Below are 21,099 nucleotides of genomic sequence, written 5' to 3'. Positions count from 1 at the left end.
TGACTGCCTTAGGCAATATGTGGGGATTTCTGGTTTGGCTTTGCAATGGTTTAGCTTGTACTCAGCTAATAGAACCATTAGTATTAGGATGGGGGGTTTCCATCTGCTTCCTCCAGTCTTCCCTGGGGTGTCCCACAGGGTTCCTCTGTGCTTGGACCTTTACTGTTTTTGATTTATGTTCTTTCTCTGGGAAACATTTTTCATAGGTTTGGCATCAACTTTTATTTTTTTGCTGATGATCGTCAGCTTTACCTACCCTTGGATTCAGTAAATAATTCTGCTATTAACAATTTGGTAGATTGTTTGTCTGAAGTAAAGAAGTGGATGCTGGGGAATTTTTTGCCTCAATGAGGAAAAGACAGAGGCATTCCTATTTGGGCCAAGTGGCCATATTAACGCCACTTTACTTAACTGTGGATCGATCAGTTCCCAAGTAAAGGCATCAATTGTTAACCTCGGAGTAAAATTATATACTGCGTTGGGTTTTGAAGCACATGTAAATGGAATTGTCTCCTCCTCTTTTTATGAATTATGATGTTTGGCAAAAGTGAAACCATTCCTGACATGACACGATCCGGAAGTAGTAGTTCACGCTTTTATTACAACCCGCATTGATAATTGTAATTTGGTTTTATATGGAGTGAAGCAGGGCACCTTAGTTGGCAAATTTCTAATGGGCAAAAGGAAGTTTGACCATGCTACTCCAGTCCTGGCTGAACTGCATTGGCTGCCTGTTGAGTTTACATTTTATTTCAAGATCCTTTTACTGGTTATCATATCGTTGAATTGTTTAGCTCCATCCTACTTACAGTCTCTATTGCAGCAATATACCCCGGTATGGGCACTTGGTTTAGAGAACCGTCTCCTGCTGTCTGTGCCCAGAACATCTTTAAAGATGCGAAGTGACAGGTCATTTTCTGTGGCAGGCCCTAAGCTTTGGAATGAGCTACTTAGCTCTGTGAGGGCTTCCACTTCAGTGGCAGTTTTTAAAGTTAAAGGGACTTTTCGGACTTTAGAATTTTTATGCTCGCGATTTCCCCCTCAGGCCAAAAGCATAACGGCAGCTTCAATAGTAGGCTCGTGCACGAGGCGCGCATGCTGTACGTGCACACTCCTTAATGAAAATAACAGCTGAGACAGTCCCATGTGTGTGTGTGTGGCCCAGAGGACAGAGGACAGAGGACAGGAGAACACACAGCTAATTAATTAAATAATTTGGTTCTGTACCTTTCTCTTCAGCACAGCCGACAAAGGTTTCTGATGGGTCAGTCCTCCTGCATGCTCAGATCATTCCCTTCCCTTGCTTGAAAAATTGTTCCAAAATGAAAGTTGAACCCACATCTTTTTTATCTGTGAATTCAATGCCGTTCGGCGAGTCTCAAATAAAAATTTGGGCATCTTACTGTAAAAAAATATACCATTAATGTAAAAAAGAAACTAAATAAACTATGTTCACATCCAGAATCAAACCCAGGTCTTCTGCATGAGAGTCAGACATCTTACAAGGTAAGCTACACACCAGTAACAAAGTATCTGTAACTTTTATATCCTTGTTGACAGCTGAAACAACGTCAAACCAAAGAACGGTTCGGAGCGAAAATGGCTATTTTGTTGCGAATTTGCAGGAAATATCTAGAAGAAAGTTCTACAGAAAGTAGCTAAGCGTCCTCAGAAATGTAGCTAGGTTCGTCACTAGGCGTTAGGAACAGCGACAAAGTCGCTGAGTTGGCACTACCTCTCTTTCTGCTGCTAAAGCTACTGCTAGCAAATGCTACGGGCTATGCCTGAGCGTGAACGCACATGAAGCAGCCTGCTCAACCCGAGCAACTTTCTTTTTCTGTGATTTAACAGAAAAACAGTTAATCACAGTAAAAATGCCAGGGCTCATTCTACAGGACCAGGGCATTGCAGGAGAATGTATGAAGAAGAAATTTATTATTTCTATACATGTTTTGGCTGTCACACTTCCTAACCCTTTAAGCTGAAGACATGTTTATATGACTTGGTCTTTCCTTCCCCCCATTAGTATTGTAATATTTAACCTGCTTGTTGTTTTAATGTGTACTAATTTATTCTGTTTTAAACGACTTTTATTGTGTACTAATTTCTTTTAATTCTGTTGTTCAGCCTCTTATTTTCTATACAGCACTTTGGTGTTACTTTGTAAAGTGCTCTATAAACAAAGATTGAGTTGAGTTGATTCGCTGAAGTACAGTCCCTGGGTTGGTGAAGTTATGTCAGACATTTGGATAGGATTGGGCATGGACTGAGGGGATTGTTTGGTGTTGTATGGTGTTCGTTTGATTTTGATCGTGTTAATTGTTTGCGACATTTATTTTTTGTGGATTGATTTTTGTTTTGATTTGGTGTTGCTTTCAAGCCGGCTTTTGTCGTTTTGAGTTTGATCCAGTGTGTTGGGGTGGGGGTTTCTTGTTGCGAGTTGCCTGTTCTGTTTTGAAAATGTTAAAAAAGTTAAATGCTTAATGAAAAGACATTGATTTTGATAAACACACACGTTATTGTCCACCCATTACCTTTGAGCGGCGACAACAGCAACCATAACACACCTTCAAGTAAAAAAAAAAAAAAAAAAAAAAAAACTAATAAAAGAATTATTCTTAAAAATGATTTTATTAAACCTGTAGTTTGTATGCAATCTGTATTTTCATATAAAAGTTCTACAGCGATGAGCCTGAGACTAAAACAGACATAAGGAAAAGGTGTTTCAGTTTAGTTCTCATTATGAATGCACAGTCAGTGTGACACGTTACGTATTAACAAAACTGTTTAAAAAAATAAAAATAAACCTGCACAGTAAATGCTTTGTGCAGCTGGAGTGATCAGAAGTAGTTCATGAAGAAATGAGCTTGTTAATAAAAAGTCTGTGGAATAAGTTACAGTACTCTTGGTTGCCCCAGTCTCTGTTTATGCACTTCTGAAGTAGTGGATGATTAATGTTAATACATGCATGTGTCGTTTACCGTACATGATACACGCTTTTCCCTGTATACATGTACCTGTGAGGCTGTGTGTGTGTGTTAAACAATGGGGGAAGATTTGCATTATACTATAATACCTTTTTGACTTTGTAAACCATAATCTCATTTAGTTTTAAACATATAAAAAACACTTGTGATGATTATTCAATTGACGGCTCTCAACATATTTTCCCACCAATATTAGGACTTTAAAATTTTTCTTAAATACAATATTTTTACATATCTGATGGAATATGGCTTAGTGTGCATGATGGGAACAAAATAGTGGGTGTGTGCTGTCTCCCCACCTTTTGCTGCTGATATTGTTTTATTGTTACTTGTGAAATGAGGTCTGGCTCTCTACAAGGTTAGAGTAACTGAACACTAGGGAGACCCAGAGCAAGATTTCTGTGTTTTAGTATTCAGTCACTGTCACTGGTTTCGCTGCTTGGATCCCCCTGGACTTTGCTGCGGTGCTGCATGGCACGATGATAGGCCACTGACACAGATTTACGAATGTTGGACTTCCTGCCCTCCAGCATCTTCTCCTTGTCCAGCTCCTGGTCCACACCGAGCGGTACCAACTTGGAGCGCGGCAGCCACTGCCTGCACGCACAAAACACACATATTCTTCCAATTAGAGGTACAGGAAAGATAATGTACCTCAAAGCAGGTGTGTCCAAAGTTTGGCCCTGGGGCCATTTGTAGTCCTCCAAGTGATTTTGTGTGGCCCCTAATTGCAGTTCTAGGAAAGTGGAATTGTATATTCCAACTGGATCCTGATGCAGATTAACACATATTACTGTATGTTCAGAGTTTTATTAATACGAGGCCAATTTTGAAAAGTACACACAAAAAAAATCACTTCAAACAACACACACACACACACACACACACACACACACACACACACACACACACACACACACACACACACACACACACACACACACTATCCTGGTTAAATAATAAAACTCGTAGTTTTTGTTGACTCCCTGATTTTTAAAGGGTGTGAACATCTTCTGCTGCTTGAAACTTTTATTTCCATTCTTCAAACTGAACAAATTATATGCAGAGGACATGATGACCTAAAATACTATGTGTTCTTTCCCCCTTTTTGAGTTCTCAAAAACCACGTTTGCCCTATTTTCTGCTGAACGTTCTGTCATCTCGTGCTTCGGTGCAAATGCTGCAGTCTGCTTTGAAGTTTTGCCACAAAGTTGTATATGAGCCTACATCCAGTAAGATCAAAGCCCGTTCTGCTCGTGCATTGTTCTTTACAGTACATCGATTCATGCTTTTGTATGCAGAGAGGGGTAAACAAACTTCAGCCTAAACTCAATGGAAGACATTTTTACCCGTTTCATTACTGATACGGTAATATAATGTGATTCACTAAAAAAACGTTCAAGAGCACTGACCAGGTTCTCTTGTTGTCAAAGAAAAGAACAAGGAACAGGTGCTCCCGGGCCTCTTGGGTCATTTGCTCCCCCAGTTTTAACACATCCAAAGGTGGTACAGGTATCGGGACGCCGCGGTGGAACACCCCCTCTCTGGGCATCTTTGGATCGATGATCTGCAGGCATGAATGTCACAAATGCTATTAAAAACAGGAAATCTTGTGGGTTTTTATTTCAGTACTGGACACAGTTTAGATAAAGTGAGTCTCACCAAGGCAGGATACGAAGGATAACCTCTGCACTTGGCCCACACTAGGTCCAGTGCTTCCAGTGAGGAGTAGTCATCAGACGTCATCCAGCACCCAGACCTGTCCCGACTACGCACCACTGACAACAGGCCAGACAAGTCATTGTTAGAATAACCTGTGATTACCTACAGAACAGCTGCTTATCATCACACTGTTTCAACAACACGGCGCTCTCTCATTTGTAATACGAGTCGTTTTCTGCTTTGTTTAAACAGAACTTATTGTGAAAGACACTGTGTCATCAAGAGTCCTGTCAGACGCAAATCGTCTTTGAGCGACAGCTGTTAGTAGAGAGAAAGCAGAGTAATTAGTCTTCCTGTCTGCATGGAAAAGATGATGCAGATCAAGGAAGGCTTAAAGGTATGGAACGCTCATTTAATCAATACATTTGCAGTGGTCTCTAGTGGGAATGGATGCCATGAGAGTCAGCATTTTCAAGACGTAGAAGTCACAGTTGAGCAGACGACAGGATTTGGAGCCATATTTCCTGATATTTGGACATCTCTCCTCTGATTGGCTAACAGCAACACAACTCTACCACTGACTCGGTTTGCTCTGCAACGCTGATGTTTAATCTCCACAAATAACAAAAGCCTGGAGGAGTTGTGTGTTGTGGAGTTGCTAATGCTAACGTTTAGCTTCTATTAGCAAGACGTTCCCTGCTGTTTCCTGGACATTAACCCAACAACAGCCTTCCCCATCGTGAGTCAAGATGGGTGAATCCATGAATGTTAGTTTTCAGCGTGATGTAGATCTGTCCTTTCTAATCCGAGATACTCCCCATTTATTTTCTATCTGTGGCTAATGCACGAGATAAGGGTAGAGGACTATTTTTGCGTTCAGCCTGCATGTGAAACTGAGAGTGGCTGATTGTATTTCAAAAATAAGAAGAAAATGGCTTCTCAGTGAACTTGGCCTTTAAATTCCTGTTAGTTTGTGAAGAAACCACCTGACGGGTTTAATTTTACTTTATTTATTTAAAATAGCTGCAATGATCATGGCTTTAATAGAGGGCAATGCTCATCGTCAAGCAAGCTAGATTTTTTTTAGGTGCAACAATTTCAAATGTTTACAACAAACGTGATGCGGTTTCCTCCCAGCAAACAGACATAAAAGACAAAGCTGTAATCACCCTCACAATGAAGATGATCAAAAATCAGAATAGCTACAAGCACAGAGACAGCACAACAATCAGAACGTGATCTTCCACCCTCTAAACAGATTAAAACAAGTGTGTTGTAGATGAGTGTGTGTTCTCACAATGTGAGACGCTCCGTGAACCTCCGACTGAGTAGGAGTCATTTTCTGTGCCTGACGTTTCCTCGCTGCTGTCCTCGTGGAAGGTGGAGCGAGAGAACGAAGCCTTTCCTCTCCCTTGCTTTGAAGGTGTTGTGCTGGGGCGGTAGACATTTGCATTTAAAACAGTTAACGTGTTGTCGGTTTAAACGCTGAGGATGAATTTCAGCACAGCATTTCTTCAAAAACCAAACATGTTCTGCAGATAGAACTACAGGTTGATTAATTAGGAAAAATGTTGTCACTGAAAATAAAAAATAAAAATCCACATGGGCCATGCCCGATCCTTCTAAGGCAAAGGAAGCAGACCAGATTCATAAACTGACTCTAAAAGAAAAACATCACATCCACAGTGGTGAATAGGTCCTAATTCTCATCTTTAAGAGCAGACTGGACCACCATTGTGATGTCATCAGTAGCTATTACACAGAACAAAAATATAAACTCAACACTTTTGTTTTTGCTCTCATTTTTCATGAGCTGAACTCAAACATCTGAAACTTTATCTATATGCACAAAAGACCCATGACTCAAATATTGTTTTAAAATCGGTCCACACATGTTAGTGAGCATGTTTCCTTTACCAAGATAATCCATCCCACCTCACAGGTGTGGAATATCAAGGAGCTGATTAGACAGCATGAATAATGTACAGGTGTACCTTAGACTGCCCACAATAAAAGGACACCCTGACATGTGCACAGTTTTGCTTTATGGGGGGTGGTAGGACAGAAAACCAGTCAGCTCATGAAAAATGGGAGCAGAAACAAAAGTGTTTGTATTTTTTTCAGTGTACATACTCCATAAATATAAGTGTTGTCACTGATTGTAATGCTTTTCACTTTCTGCGTAGATTCGGCGGTGACAGGAATCACCTGGTTCTGTCAGACGCCGCGCTGCTGCTGCTGCTGGTTGTGGACTCAGAGTCAGAGCTGGAGCGAGGCAGACGAGGCTCATTTCTGTACACACGGAAGCTTTCGGTTACTGGTTGGTTTCCTGTATCAAAACCATTGCTTGGTAAACCTGAGGAGGGGGAGGGGGGAGCACAGATGGAAAAAGAGTCATTGTGTGATTCAAACTGAAGGTTGTTTTTAGTATTTGTGCATATTAAATCGCCGTCATCTGAACCTGGCAGCAGGTCATCGTTGTCGCTGTCGCTATCAGAGCTGGAGGTGGTGTGGGGGCTGCGGGGCCTCTTCCTCTGCCTGCCTGATAACATGGGTAGCTGTGGGGGGCCGATGGGGCTCTGGCTCACTCCTGCTCCGCCGTAGCTAAGGTCCCGGTTCTTTGGTGGGCGTCCTGGCCTTTTGGGAGGTCCAGACATTTTTGGGTTCTTCTTGGAGAAGAGAACAGATGTCCGACGGCCAACCTCTGGAGCTAGAGCAGACGAGGACTCTTAGATTCTGAGAGGCTCATTATGTTTATGATTGATCCTTCCTGCGCAGCACATAAACAACATTAATAGATGTTCTTAGACACACCCTTCCCACCGATCTCCTGGCTGCTGCTCTCGCCGCCCTCATCGTGATGTCCTGCAGAGGAAGAGTGATGTGGGAGAGATGGACACCGTTCTCCTGCTGAGTCCCGGACTCCCATGAGGGAGCTTCCTTCTCGTTGGTGTGCAATCTTCCTCCTTATCACGCTGATTTCCTTTCTCAGGGCCTTAGCTCTGCGGGACTGACCAATACTGTGCTTCCCTGAGTTCACCTCATCCAGACGCGCCTGCAGGTAATGCAGCTGCTCGTCCAGTGGCAGCCGCCGCCGGTTCTCTGGCAAAAGCAGGTCTGAGCGGCAGAAGGATCAACACTTAAACACACGTTCATTAGAAAAAACAATAAAGGCAAACAAGGTTGCTATTTTCCATTTCATTCTGCAACTGTATAGAACTTTTATTTTACTTGTCGAGGTTAAAATGTTTTTGTCGTTCACACAGAACAGCTGTTCAGAGGGTTTACTGTGTTTCAGGCATGTGAGCTTTTAAAGTGGGTGTGGGCTGAACTAGAAACCTTGTCATTAGTGAGCAACTGGTTCCTTTATGCTTTATCACCCACGGTATCTAGAGCCATATGATCAGGCCATGGGTATTCAGTGACCCAGAAACTGGGTTACGTTCACACTGCAGGTAAAAGAGCATCAAATCAGATTTTCTTTTCCAGACATGTGACCCGTATTAGATTTGTTGTGACAGTCTGAACCATACAGATCTGATTTTTTCAAATACGATCCAGGTCACTTTCATATGTGGTACTAAATCCAATACATATCTGATGTTTTTGAAAACGACTTCAGTCTGAACGGTCATGTTGCATTAAAGCTGCCTCCTGCATCACCAAGTCAGCAGAGGAGACGTTCCTGAGGAGAGGTGATGACAGAAAGATTCAGAGGTCTGTCTGGACATCCTGTCAAGTTTTGGAATTAAAATTAGAGGGGCGTGTGTGATCGGGAGGGGGCTGCTGGTGGAGTGCAGCGTCTCTCCGGTGTCTGTATGAGCGGGAAGGGGGTTCTCCGTGAACAAACTTAGAACAGGAACATTTTCAGGGAATACCAATGTGGGAAGATGGTGGGAATAAGAAGCAAAGTAGTTAACAGCAGTGTTTCCCAACCCTGGTGCTTAGGGCACACTGACCTGCATGTTTCTCACGTCTCTGCTTCAGCACACCTGATTTACATTGCTTCCTCAGGAGGACATCAAGTGCTGCAGATGCCTGTTTATCACTCATTCAAGTCAGGTGTGTGGCAGCAGGGAAACACTGGTGTTTAAAAGGGCAACAAGGAAAACATGCAGGACAGTGTGCCTTGAGGACCAGAGTTAGGAAACACTGCTCAGAGAGATGTACTGAAAGACAGAGGCGCCACCTGCTGGAGGAACTTTATATTTATTCCACTCTGAATCCTACTTTGTGCAAAATAAGTGCTTCGTTTTGTGTTCGACAACACTGCATACAGGCAAAAAAATTAAATAAAAAATTGATTTTAATTTCATGTAAAGTCTGACTAGAAATCCCGGTAAATAAAACCAACAATTCCTAAAACAGCATATTAATCCATTACATTATTCTAGTTGTCTGCGCACAACAAAACCATTCTGATGACAAATATACACAAATATTCAAAATAACACTTACCCTCTTCATTTGAGGACAACTGATGGTCTCTGTCTTGTTCCCTTTCCCTCTCCCTCTCTCGTTCCCTCTCTCTCTCATGTTCTCGCCGACTTTCTGGGCTCGAGTCTCGGTGGAGGTGCAGACCCGTCTCGTAGTCGAAGCCAATCCGTTCGGCCTGGCGCCTGGCTGCTCTGAGGACCAGCGCGCCCATCTCTCTGAGCCGCAGGGCGGCACGGTAGAACACGGTGTCCTTGGCGTTGTACTTGAGACAGTTGTTGACAATGAGGCCGAAGTCGGCCTCGAAGGCCTCAAACGTGAGGTAGCGATGGGACTCCAGCAGGTTCCACATCGTCTGAAAGTCCATGGGAGTGTCGATGTGCTCCAGGTAGTCTGGTACCTGAAGGAGAGAGATCACACTCAGACAAGAGGAATGACCTGAGCCGAGCTTTCACTACCAGCCCTACATCTTCAGCCTGAAGGATTATAATGGATAAAAGGAGACAAATCTTATGGGTTTGTAACCACATTCTTTTACCTCTTCTAGGGGAACGGGCTCAGTGAAAAAGTTGTTTGTGTCTCTATCCTGTAGCTGCACCAGCGTACTCCTCAGAAGCACCAGAAAGGGAGTCAGCTGCATCTCTAGCGCCATCTGCTGTACTTTAATCTAAACAAAAACACATCGTAACATTGAACAACTGATTCGGTTCAACGGACAGAAATGAACTACTCACCGTCTCCCTCTTGAGTTTCTCCCTCTTGCGGATGAGCTCCACCAGCAGCCGCGCTCTCTCCAGGTCATGCCTCAGTCTCTGCCATGCCTTCAGCTGCTCTTTTAAAGCGCTCTGTTTCTCCTTGCTGTCCCTCTGTAACATGCACACAAACACATCAATATATGCAGGCAGAAGGTGCTTAAGTGGTTAGGCTGAATCAAAACTAGGGCAAACGTAAAGATTGAACTAACCGGAGGGAGCTGTGCTGAGGGCTGTGGAGGAAGTGGGTCTGCGTGCCGCTGTGAGGGCAGGTGGGTTTGAAGCCGGCGCAGAAGGGGCACGCCGTTTCGACTTTGCCTCTTCAACGTCCAGTAGCTGTGAAGCCTCTGCATGAACTGACCTTTTCTGGGTACCGTCAAGTTACTAGTGATTTTGCTGAGCCTGGAGAAAAGTAAACACCGCTTTAAAGTGTATCTCACTTGAGAAAGTTATTTTGTTTGTATAATTTATCAACTGCATATACTACAAAAGATGCTTTTATTAAAACACACCTACCTGTGGGGAGGAATACACGGCACTGAGACTACTGGGGCAGCGGCTCTCCTCTCTGCTAAGATCTTCCTTGCTCTTTTCATCTTCAGCCTGGATTTGGCCTTTGCCCTCTTGGCTCGTTCAGAACTCCACCCCTTGGAGTCTTCGTCCTGGCCAAGGCTGGGCTCATCGTCGTCCTCCAGCTCCCCTTCGCTGTTAGACGACCCCATGCTGGCACCGCCCACTCCTCCTAAAGGTCGGGCGGATCCTGGGGGAGTGTGGATGTCACAGTATGCCGTCTTGCGGACGCTAAAGGAGGTCCCATTTGCCCCGGTCTCCCTGACAGGCTCCATCTTCATATAGAGCCCCGCCTGCTGAGCGCAGGTGACGTGGAACGCTGTGTAACAGTTAGCTTTGTGACACTGGATGCAGGCGCCTGAGCCGCGCTGTTTGCAGATGTAGCAGGTGAGCTTCCAGCGTGCAGGAGGGATGTGCTCGATGCTATCAATCGGCTCCAAAAAGACTGTGTTAGCGAAGCAGACCTGAGAAATGGCAGCAAACGTTACTTAAATGACTAAATAAAAAAGAAAGGACAAATTGGATGTAAGTAGTAGTGTATGCTTTTACCTCCGGGATCCAGAGGGCACACACTACATGAGCCCAGCGTCCATCGTCTGTCTGTTTGAAAGCTCCTCCTTTGTTAGGACACAGAGCACAGTCCACAGCTCTGCTGGGTGACTGAAGGCAGCGCCGACACAACCACTGACCCTCTGGGATGTAGGGCACCCCGTAGCACTCTTGGTGCACGGCCAAGTTACACATGTCACAAAACAGAATTACATTGCTATTCTGGCATTCGCCGTCATTACAGATGCAGCAGACGGCGTCCTCGTCAATCAAGGTGCTAGGGTCTGCCTGAGGGGAGGAGTAACAGAATGCATCAGTCAACAGCTACGTTACAGTGAGTGAACTATTCTTGCCCCTACAGATAAGTACAGGTACCTTGTTGTGGCTCTCAAAGTAGGACTCCTTCTCTAAGCGGTCCATGAGGTATTCAAAGACCTCCTGAGGGATGGGCGTCACGCTGTCACGTCGCCGTTTGTCATTCATGATGCCGAGCCAGATGTAGTCCTCCTCATCCATGTCATACTCCACCTCTTCATCCAGCTCCTCCACAGACTTCTCAATATACCTGAAGTCCAAGTTTACATAACAAAAAGACAAAGGAGTCAAATAGAGAAGTGAAGCTTTCTAATAAAACACAGTAGAAAGACAATATTACAGAACTTTTTCATATAAGTAAACAAAACAACAAGTATAAAATGAAATAATCATTTTAGTCCTAAACCTGTAGTAGGATAAAGGCCGGGGTGGGGCATCGGGCCTCTCTTGGTCCAGCTCTCTGAACACGGCTTCTGGGAGCTTGACTGCAAGACCAGATTGAGGGTTGTGATGGTGAGATAAACCATCCTTCTTCTTATCTTTACTCTTGTGCTTCCCAGTCTTTGGGGTGGCCTTTCCACCATTTGAGGACGGAATTTCTGAACGGTCTTTACCGCTTCCTCCTATTTCGCTGCCTCCGGCTCCACTGTCACTACCGTTACACACCCCTCCCCCACAGCTACCAGTTCCCGACGGTGGTGCATCCTCTGCATCACTGTCTTCCTCTGAAACCACATCAATGTCGTCAAAGATGTTAATGCGGTGAATGCGTCCCTGGATTTCTAGTTCCACCATGCGCTGCGTCTGGGCATAGGTCATGGCATCTCTTCCAGGGGACTGGGAGTGCTCTGACCGGTTGGGGCTACCTGGCGTGGTCCCTTCAAGACCAGGTCCTCCATTGCCGCCACCATCATCCGTATCCCCTGAGCCAGCCAGGGAGGCACGAGGAGGCCGTCCTTTTCTCTTCTTCTGGGGCATGGCCTGAGCAGGGGTTGGATTGTCGTGGTCGTAATGGTACAGGTGATACTCAATGCCACTGAAGCTCCTGTAGACTTTCCGGCAAGTCTCCACAGGGCACTCATACGGCGGCTTGGTGGCTCGCAGATTGTGACAGAATGTCTTCACATCAAAATCTAGTCCCATCTCGCCAGCAGCCTCTTCAGGGCCAGGTGTGGTTTAACTTTACATCTGGAATAGAACACAAGTGGGAACAATGAGGAGACAAGAAATTAAAAGCTGTGGGTTTAAACTACAAAATTACTTAAGAGTTCTGAGAGTAGTTATCTGCTTTTACACAATTTAATTACTTGCGTATTAAATACATGCATTTAAACTCTTCATTCTACTAAATCTTTTGGAGAAAAATGTAATATTCACTCTGCCAGGCTGAAGAGACAAATGTGAGTAAAAATCACTTATGGGAAAGGGTTTTACACTAGACAAAATAAAACAAGCACAACAGAAAATATTTTAATCTAAATAGTTCCATGCAATAATGACCCACAGTATTTAACGATAATTTCATGTAAGATCAGTTTTGTTTGAATGGCATTGCTCCACGCATGTAACTTGTAATAACGTGTCCCTACAGTGCTGTTGGGATATTTCTGTAAATGGATAAAATGTGAACACAATTCCCAGAGGGAAATATATGAACCCACTAACAGGTGCACTTTAAGACAACATCCTAACGAATTTCTGTCATGTTTGGAGTAATCGAATAAAACAAATAAGACTGCAAATGTAGAAATAGACAGAGGGAGAGAGAGGGATATATGATAGCTAGCTAGCAGGGAACTCTTCAAACATAATGCTTTTAGTTCAGCTAACGTTAGCATGCTTCCCCCAAACAATGACTGTAGCTGGCGCAATTAGCTAGCATGCTAACAACTGCTAGTAAACAACATTTGGTCCCTTTTCAAACTACACAGCACAAATAACAAGGTTTCCACAAACACGAGGCCACAAAACATTATTTTTCTTATCGAGGATTCTTTTATCCGTAATAATATTAACCCGGTGTACCATTTTGTTGATAATGTTGAACTATAGCTGTGCTCAAATGTTAGCTAAACAAAGGCAGATGTTATGTTAGCGCTACAACGCATTTTGATACAACTGATATGAAAATAAAATGACCCAATTAATGTTTTTAAGTTAGAAAGACTGCAGTTTGATTAATTATTCAGAGCCAGCGTTTCCCTCCATATTGACCTCACCCTGTGGATTCCATACACAAGGTAGCAAAATAAGAGCGTAACATTATTATTTTATAGGCTTTGCCACAGGAAAACGGTATTTTTGACCAAATTTAACTAAGAACCATTTACGTTAGGTCACCACTATACAGCTATTTGTTTTTGTAGCGCTTATTTTGCACCAACGTCACTTTGTTTTCTGGACACATTGGGCTATTATGGTGGATTACAACAACCACAGAATCGTGTCTTCTCACATTTCCCGAATGTCAATATATGCGCAAATGCAACCATTTAGTAAATAGCACTACATATCCCGGCTACTAACGTTATAAACACTTACTACTGCACGTTCCTCAAGCAAACTGCGCGCATCGGACACCTCAGACAGCAGCTCAGACGGCTTGCAGATCGATTTTAATTCATTAGATAGTCCCAGATGAGGCCACGGAAAGCATAGGTACATTGAAACGTTTTCATGGAACAATTTCGCGTCCATATAATTTCATTGTGTGGGGAATAATTTAGTAAATCGGCTGAACAAAAGGGGCAACCATTACTGTAACGCTTAGCCGTGGAGGCGGATTGACACATTCGCCACGCAAAACAGGCTTGCTTGACTGCTTTTAGATTGGATCAGACGGAGGGACGCAGTGGGCTGAACTCTCTGCTCTGATTGGTGCTTGGATTTGAATACGCTACGTGATTGGTTGTTAGAAGTAGAGTGGGCGGCTCCACAAAATCACCATCCAACCTAAGGGCTTCTCTGGTCTGCCTACACTTCATTAGTGATTTGGTGAAAGTAATTCACAGGCTCTAATTTTCAGTTTTAATTTGTCTTTTCTTACACAAGTTGTAGTTAATGTTACAAATTAAACTCCAAATTTGGTCCAGTATCATTCTGTATACGAGTCTGTCCATCAAAGATGATCATCTTCCTTTACTCAGAAATTTATTGTTTAAACTTTACTTAAAATAAAAAGTGTGTAAATCGTTTTATTCAATGAAATCAAAACTGCGAAGAGGTAAATAAGATACGACTTCCTGCTGTCAAATTATAACAGCATTGACTAACAGCTACACTAATGGTGTGCACACAATAATTAATCAAAACCATCAAGCACAAAATATTTATTTCTCTCTCTCAACATACAGTTTGTGATAAGAATGCAGCAGGACAAAGTGGGGTAAGCAGGCAAAAGCAACCCACACAGTTTAAATACCAGCCAAAGATAATCAGAGCATAATCATAAGGACAATGATTTCCAAAAAGGAGTGAGGTGTGCAGAGGAACAGTGTCAGAAATGCTCCTCCTCCGCTCATTACAGCTCTCCGTATGATCACTACATCCAAATGAATATGCCTGTATTCATCATTTCCTCCTCTGCTCTCCAACCAGTTAGCAGCTAGGAAAAGTGGAACATACCAGATACAAGTTACAGAGAACAGAAATCTCTTACAATTGGAAATATTTCACCAAAGCAGAAGACTCTGCATAATATCCTATAAAAGTCCAATTCAAACCGAATTGATGGAATAATATACAATAAAGTGACCTCGGCTCCACAAATGCTATCTTCCAACAGTCAAAATAAAATGTACAAATACTACAAGCTATACAGGTCACAGCTTTGGCAGGACTGGGATGCTGAAATCATTTGTGTGGTGAAGATGTGAGATCTTGAAACTTTTAACACTTTTCCTGTTCCTATGCTTTGCGGATCATGAAAATATTGGCCATGCTTGTCAGTGGTAAAAAGTACAGTTTGGTGAAACCTGTTATATACAGTGAAGGAACTCCCAACAGAATAAATGGAGACAATATGTTGTGCAAATCTCCCACATCAAGTTTCATGTTAATTTCACAATACAATGTTGAAAATAAATGCAAAATAAAACAGGTTAGGCTATCGTCACAAACAGCTCATAAAATAATCAACACATCTTGTAGCAAGGCAATAACACTTCTTTGCTACATTGAAAACTAGTATTTTGTACCATCATATGGGAACAAAATGCACAACTGTAATACCTTGGTAAAGTGCAGCATTAAAACAACAAATCACAAAAGGAAAAAACATCCAATTTAATGGGTGATTGCACAAAACCTTTTACATAAGTGTGCACCGAGTATTAGCCAAGTTGAAAGAACTTTTGAAAGAGTCAGATAGGTGGTTTGTAGTAATTATACTTTGCCTGGTAACTTCTGTCTCTTGCTTGGACTTGGAACTTTAACATTTCAGTGTTCTCCTGTTGCACACATCACAGATAAGGCTTGTGCCAAGGCCACAGTCAAAGCTCTATGAAAAGGGGTTAAATTGCACTTTTAGGCCTCAAGCTTTCACATGGTTTTGCTACATTCTGATCAAAACACAACCAGAGGCATCTACTGTAAAAAATGATTATGTACAGTATATATGGCTCTGAACACTCCCCATCCCCTATAACACTGCCAGCTCATGCGCATCCAATCAAAACGAGGCTCTGTCCCACTGAACCATTTGACCGGAACCAGTTGTTTTTGGCTGCTGGCAAGTATTCATTCCAGTAACCGTTTCAGTCCAAATAATTGTTTATGCAAGGCATCAGAACATCTCATCTAGATGGCATTCCATTGGTCAAAGGGGTGGAAAGTAAACACAAGTTGAAACATATTTCTGTTGTGTAAATAAAAGTATATATACTGTAGTAATAGTGCAGTTTTACAAGGGCATTTACATGTAAACAAAAATGATTAATTGGCATTAAAAACAAAAACCATACTTTCAAAAGAACTTGAATGTAGAAATGTTCTGCTTTAAAGAAGGAAATACACATATTAACCCATGTTCAAGGCACTGCACTCCTGCAAATATTTTAATCATGAATTAATTTCTGTTCCTTAATCTGAAAACACTAGTGTTGGATCCCAAAGTAGTGTAATAGATAAAACCTAAAGTTAAAACAGAAGCAACTGACAACCGTGTGAATTTAGCTGTAGTGACCAGATAGGACACACACTGACAAATTTTATGTAGGAACAAAGCCAAAAAGCACAAGGTATTCAGACATCACACACACACACACACACACACACACACACACACACACACACACACACACACACACACACACACACACACACACACACACACACACACACACACACACACACACACACACACACACACACACACACACACACACACACACACACACACACACACACACACACACACACACACACACACACACACGTTGTGTAAAGAATAACACTTAAGCATGTTCTTTATAAGATCAGACTATGTACATATAGGGCTCTTGCGAAGCCAAGATGGACAAGCCTGAAGACACAAACAGGAATTTGTTATCAGATCATGTAGTCCTCGTGGTGTTTGGACAGGGGCCATTTTTGGAGTTGTTCATGACAAAAGGAAAGGGTTGGATCCCTGGGTTAGCCATCGCTGCATACGACATCACTCTTGGAGCACCAATCATCCCCACAGGACAAGTCACACCAGGCCACCGCTGAGGATAAAGAGTACGGGGAACCATTCCATTATAGGAGCCCGCCGGTACAAGAAAACCAGGAGGCATCCCTGCTGAGGAGGCTGGCACCGGGGCTGCAGGCACACCAAGACCCACAGCTGCAGTTGCTGGGCCCACAGCTGAAGTTGCTGGGCATGAGAGAGGCAGGTGGAACTTGTTGGTAACATGGCATTTCACCTGGAATAGGAATATGAATTTGTAGAAAATCATGCAAAAAGACTGACTTAAATGTACTGAGAACTTCACACAGTTAATGGTAAATGGCCTGTATTTGATATAGTGCCTTCTAGAGTCTTGGGACCCACCAAGGTGCTCATTCACACATTCACACCCTGGTGGAGATGAGCTACAATGTAGCCACAGCTGCCCTGGGGCACACTGACAGAGACGAGTCTGCCGTACACAGGCACCACCGGTTCCTCTGAACACCACCTGCAGGGAAGGTGGGTTAAAAGTCTTGCCCAAGGACACAACAGACTGAGCGGGACTTGAACCTGCAACCTTCAGATTACAGAGCGAACACAACTCCTGTGCCGTCACCCACAGTTTACAACGAAGGACAGTTTTACATCAAGAATCTGTCAATCTGGGGTTAACACGACAAAGACTACTCAACTGCCAGTGACAGACAGCTCATGACAGTGTAAGAGGGTGTAATTTTGAGGAGAATACCCAGTAAAATGAACAATCTTCTCCCATAATGTTAAAAAAGTTAACTAAACTATTTATGTAAATGTTAATGTTGGTTTGCATCTTAGTGTCCAATCAAGTATTTTTATACACTTAAACTAAAAAATAAATATTAGGCAGCAGTCACTGGATAATTTGGTAATTGATTATTGTATTGATCCAGTCACCAAGTACTTGAATATACACGAGCCAGGCCAGTTATCAACCTGAAACCATTTAAAACCATGCTTTACTTTGAAGGCACCTGCAGCTTCACATCATTTAAGCCCTTAAAAACAGAGACGTCCCACAACTCAATACCTTCAAAGGTCTCTTTCACAGAGAAATTCTGAGTTGATAATGCATGCTGAATGTGAAACCTTTCTTCAACCCCCATTGTCTGCATTTGCTGCATAGACAAGAAAATGGCTGGGTCAGAAAATGCCACTCTCTTCTATGTCACAGGGAAAATGAGCATTTATGGACTCATCCTTGCCTTTCAACCACAGGAAGGTTGTGTTGATTTAGCAGCCAGGAGAGAGCAGAGCTCATCTCAGCTAGTAGAAGCTAAGCATTAGCATTAGCAACTCCACAAAATGGCAGAACACATTCAGGCTTATGTTATTTGTGGCGATAACACATCAACGTTGCAGTTTTTACCCAAGAAAGCAAAGAGAACAGAGGCGGCGGAAGAGTGAATTTGCTGTTGGCCAGTCAGAGGAGAGGTGTTCACGTATCATGAAGATTAATGAGTAGAGTGTGTATTGGAGTGGTCTGACTGTTCCTACGTGTAGCTTCCACTGTTGCCAATACTACTCATATTGTACTCTCGTCACTAGTTGTTTGCGTCAATCCCTGGCCGACTGCAGGCGAGTCGTAGGTTTTCAAGCAGTGCTTGAAGACTGTTGAAGGCTGACTTTGGTTGCGAGGTTGCTCAATAAGCTGTTGCAGAGCCGGTCACACTGGATGACCACAAACTTGCAAATCACCCCAAAGTTCACAGTTTGTCACAACTATGTTCACAAAGAATGATCTGTCTAAGTCGGCTGAAAAACACACAGTGTAGTCCGGGCTTAAGACTCACAGTTTGTATTAAGCCACACAAAAGAAATGAAATAAATGTTTGCTCTTAAATTTGTAGAGGCGATGGTGGCAGAGGAGTTAAGAAGAAATTATTTTTTATATAGTGCCTCTCAAAATCACAAGGAGCTTCACAAGAACAAAAATAAATCAAATTTAAACTGAAAAATGAGGACAAAAATGAACAAGAAACAGGTAATACAGGATCCCAAGGAAGGCAGAAATGGTAGAGACAGCAGCATGTAAATGGGTAGCGAGGAAGAATCACCAGAAGTCATAACCAAAGCCAGTCTGAACAGATGAGTCTTCAGCTGCTTTTTAAGGAGACCACTGAGTCCACTAATCTCAGGCTTAGGGGGCGAGAGATGCAGAGTCTGGGGGCCACAGCAGCAAATGATCTGTCACCTTTGGTCTTTAGCCTGGTAGGCTTTGATCACTGGACCTCAGGGACCTGCTGGGGGTGTAGTAACGGAGTAGATCACCAATGTATGATGTGTTTGTTCTTGTAAGGCCCTGGTCAGAAGCCGAGCACAGGCATTCTGAACCACTTGTAGACGGTTCAGGGAGGTTCTGCTCAGACACGTGAAAAGAGAGTTGCAGTAGCCTAAGTGTGAGGAGATGAAGGTGTGGAGAACTGTCTCAGGTTCAGAATGGGACTCAGCTTTGCAATGTTCCTGAGATGGATGAAGGAAGAGTGAATAAGAGAACTGACATGAGAATCCAGGGTGAGGGCTGGGTCAAAGGTCACGCCAAGATTCCTGAAAGAGTTTGGTGTGATAAGAAAGCTGACCAAGAGAGTCTCTGACTTTGGGAACCAGCTTGTCTGGGGCAAAGATGAGGATCTCAGTCTTATCTTCAGAGGATCATCAAGTCATCTCCAGTCATGTTTTTGTTCTGCTCAGCAACTGAACCAGGTTGATTCACTGTGCTGATTGAAATCACCTGGTTTAATTGCTGAGCAGAACAAAAACATGAATGGAGATGACTTGATGATGCCACAATGTCACACCTCTGCTCATCTTCATTCAGCTGTAGAAAGCTCCCACCATCCAGGTTTTGATAGAGTCTAAGCAGATGTGTAACAGCTGCAGCTTAGACATCACATGGGGCTTAAAGGAGATGTACAGTTGGATGTCATCTGCATACAGATGATAGGACGTTCCTTTAAAAAAGCCAGTTCCCTAACCAGAGGGTTGCAGGTTTATACCCTGCTCAGTCTGTTGTAGTCATGTCCTTGGCCTAGACACTTCTTGCCTTCATGAGAGGTCAGAGGGATCAGTGGCACCTGTATATGTCAGCTTGTCCTGGGGCAGCTGTGGCTGCATTGTGGCTCATCACCACCAGTATGTAAATGCATGCATGAATGCCTGAATGACTGATGTGTTGTAAAGCACCTTGGGGGGTTATGGAACTCTAGAAGACACTATACTAATAAGAATTGCTACACTGAGTTAAATATTGATTCACTATATCATAACACAAAATACTGCAATCATTCAGCGTATCGATATTTTCTTACATCCCGATTAATGAGTAAGAATCGTAATCCTGCCGTTTTCCACCTCCCCACTCCGCCAAACTTCTACATCATAAAACAGGAGCACAAAACTTATTTTTCCAATCAAAAATGAATCACAAGGTATTTCATGATACTAGCTATGACAGCTAATTAGAAAAAAACAAGTGAACGAGGCCTCTAATGCAATGTTAGAGTGCAGTAGACACCTAAAAGGAAATAGCAAACACTAAATGTCAGCGTGAAGACTTTACACCCACACACCCCTCCCCACAACACTTTCCCGCATCTCAAATCCAAATACCTCACATGCAACTGCTCCCCTCAGTGGCTGCCTGCTCTCAGTGCCTTGCGGGTGCCTCTGCGGTTTCATCTGGTTCAGGGAGGGTCTTGACTGACTGGCCGCTGCAACAGTCTCCTTTGTCCAGTCGTCCACCAGTTTGTGAAGATCCTCCGTAAACATGCCTCTCTTGTTGTTGCTGTTGTTGGTCTGGACCTGAGCGAGCCGGGTGAATGGCTGGGATGATGCTGCTGCTGCTGCAGTGAGAGGTGGCTGCATCTGACTGGAGGCCGTCTGTGCTGCGGTGGTGTTGAGAGAGGACCCTGAAAAACAAACTGCTCTTACAAATCTTTCTGGATGAAAAAAAAAACCCCTGACATCAACTGTCATCAATTGGCTGCAAAATGATAGAAATTAAGATGGGTAAGACTTAAGTCACGACCACAGAAACTACATAGCATTTGGTGAGGCCAAACCCGAATGCGTATAAAGTCACATCAGACATATTCTGCAAACCCAGCAGCCAAATGATCACAATATAAATAACTACAAAAAAATG

The 21,099-nt window shown here is 43.2% G+C and overlaps 2 protein-coding genes across 10 annotated transcripts in view; both read right to left on the bottom strand.

Annotated features, from left to right (window-relative positions):
• Positions 1 to 2,612: 2,612 nt before the first annotated feature.
• On the bottom strand, positions 2,613 to 13,985 carry brpf1 (bromodomain and PHD finger containing, 1). Of its 2 annotated transcripts, XM_015968215.3 has the most exons (16): positions 13,811 to 13,985; positions 11,676 to 12,457; positions 11,330 to 11,519; positions 10,955 to 11,242; positions 10,352 to 10,869; positions 10,048 to 10,237; positions 9,818 to 9,949; positions 9,622 to 9,750; positions 9,108 to 9,483; positions 7,464 to 7,766; positions 7,111 to 7,359; positions 6,858 to 7,005; positions 5,947 to 6,080; positions 4,650 to 4,765; positions 4,400 to 4,554; positions 2,613 to 3,584 (listed from the first exon to the last, which is right to left on the bottom strand). In XM_015968215.3, the coding sequence occupies exons 2-16, from the start codon at positions 12,410 to 12,412 to the stop codon at positions 3,401 to 3,403; spliced, it is 3,849 nt and encodes a 1,282-aa protein (XP_015823701.1). In that variant the 5' UTR covers positions 12,413 to 12,457; positions 13,811 to 13,985; the 3' UTR covers positions 2,613 to 3,400. The 2 variants fall into 2 exon arrangements, 1 of the variants encoding a protein (XP_015823701.1); XR_011516767.1 differs by lacking the exon at positions 2,613 to 3,584 and having other exon boundaries at positions 6,858 to 6,941.
• A 598-nt stretch (positions 13,986 to 14,583) lies between these two features.
• LOC107391130 (serine/threonine-protein kinase WNK2) overlaps positions 14,584 to 21,099 on the bottom strand; it is a 55,986-nt gene continuing 49,470 nt past the window's right edge. For 7 of the 8 annotated variants that reach the window (XM_015968216.3, XM_015968218.3, XM_015968219.3 and 4 more), the window contains 2 exons: positions 20,565 to 20,863; positions 14,584 to 17,172 (listed from right to left, as the gene is read on the bottom strand). In XM_015968216.3, coding sequence (XP_015823702.3) covers positions 16,822 to 17,172; positions 20,565 to 20,863 — 650 coding nt within the window. In that variant the 3' untranslated portion in view covers positions 14,584 to 16,821. The remainder of the gene's footprint in view (positions 17,173 to 20,564; positions 20,864 to 21,099) is intronic. The other variant, XM_015968220.3, reaches the window with a different exon arrangement.

The sequence above is a fragment of the Nothobranchius furzeri genome, chromosome 15 (assembly GCF_043380555.1).
Source record: "Nothobranchius furzeri strain GRZ-AD chromosome 15, NfurGRZ-RIMD1, whole genome shotgun sequence".
Classification (NCBI taxonomy): Eukaryota; Metazoa; Chordata; class Actinopteri; order Cyprinodontiformes; family Nothobranchiidae; genus Nothobranchius; species Nothobranchius furzeri.
The sequence above is the reverse complement of the archived record's forward strand: the minus strand, read 5'-3'. Positions and strand labels throughout refer to the sequence as shown.

What these genes read in the sequence shown, in the direction of transcription:
- brpf1 (XM_015968215.3), bottom strand. Translation starts at nt 12,412, where the DNA reads ATGGGACTAGATTTTGATGTGAAGACATTCTGTCACAATCTGCGAGCC. An exon ending in AGCCCGTTCCCCTAGAAGAG is followed by an intron (nt 9,484 to 9,621) that starts GTAAAAGAATGT and finishes TCTCTCCTTCAG; the next exon opens with GTACCAGACTACCTGGAGCA. An exon ending in GTTGTCCTCAAATGAAGAGG is followed by an intron (nt 7,767 to 9,107) that starts GTAAGTGTTATT and finishes TCTGCCGCTCAG; the next exon opens with ACCTGCTTTTGCCAGAGAAC.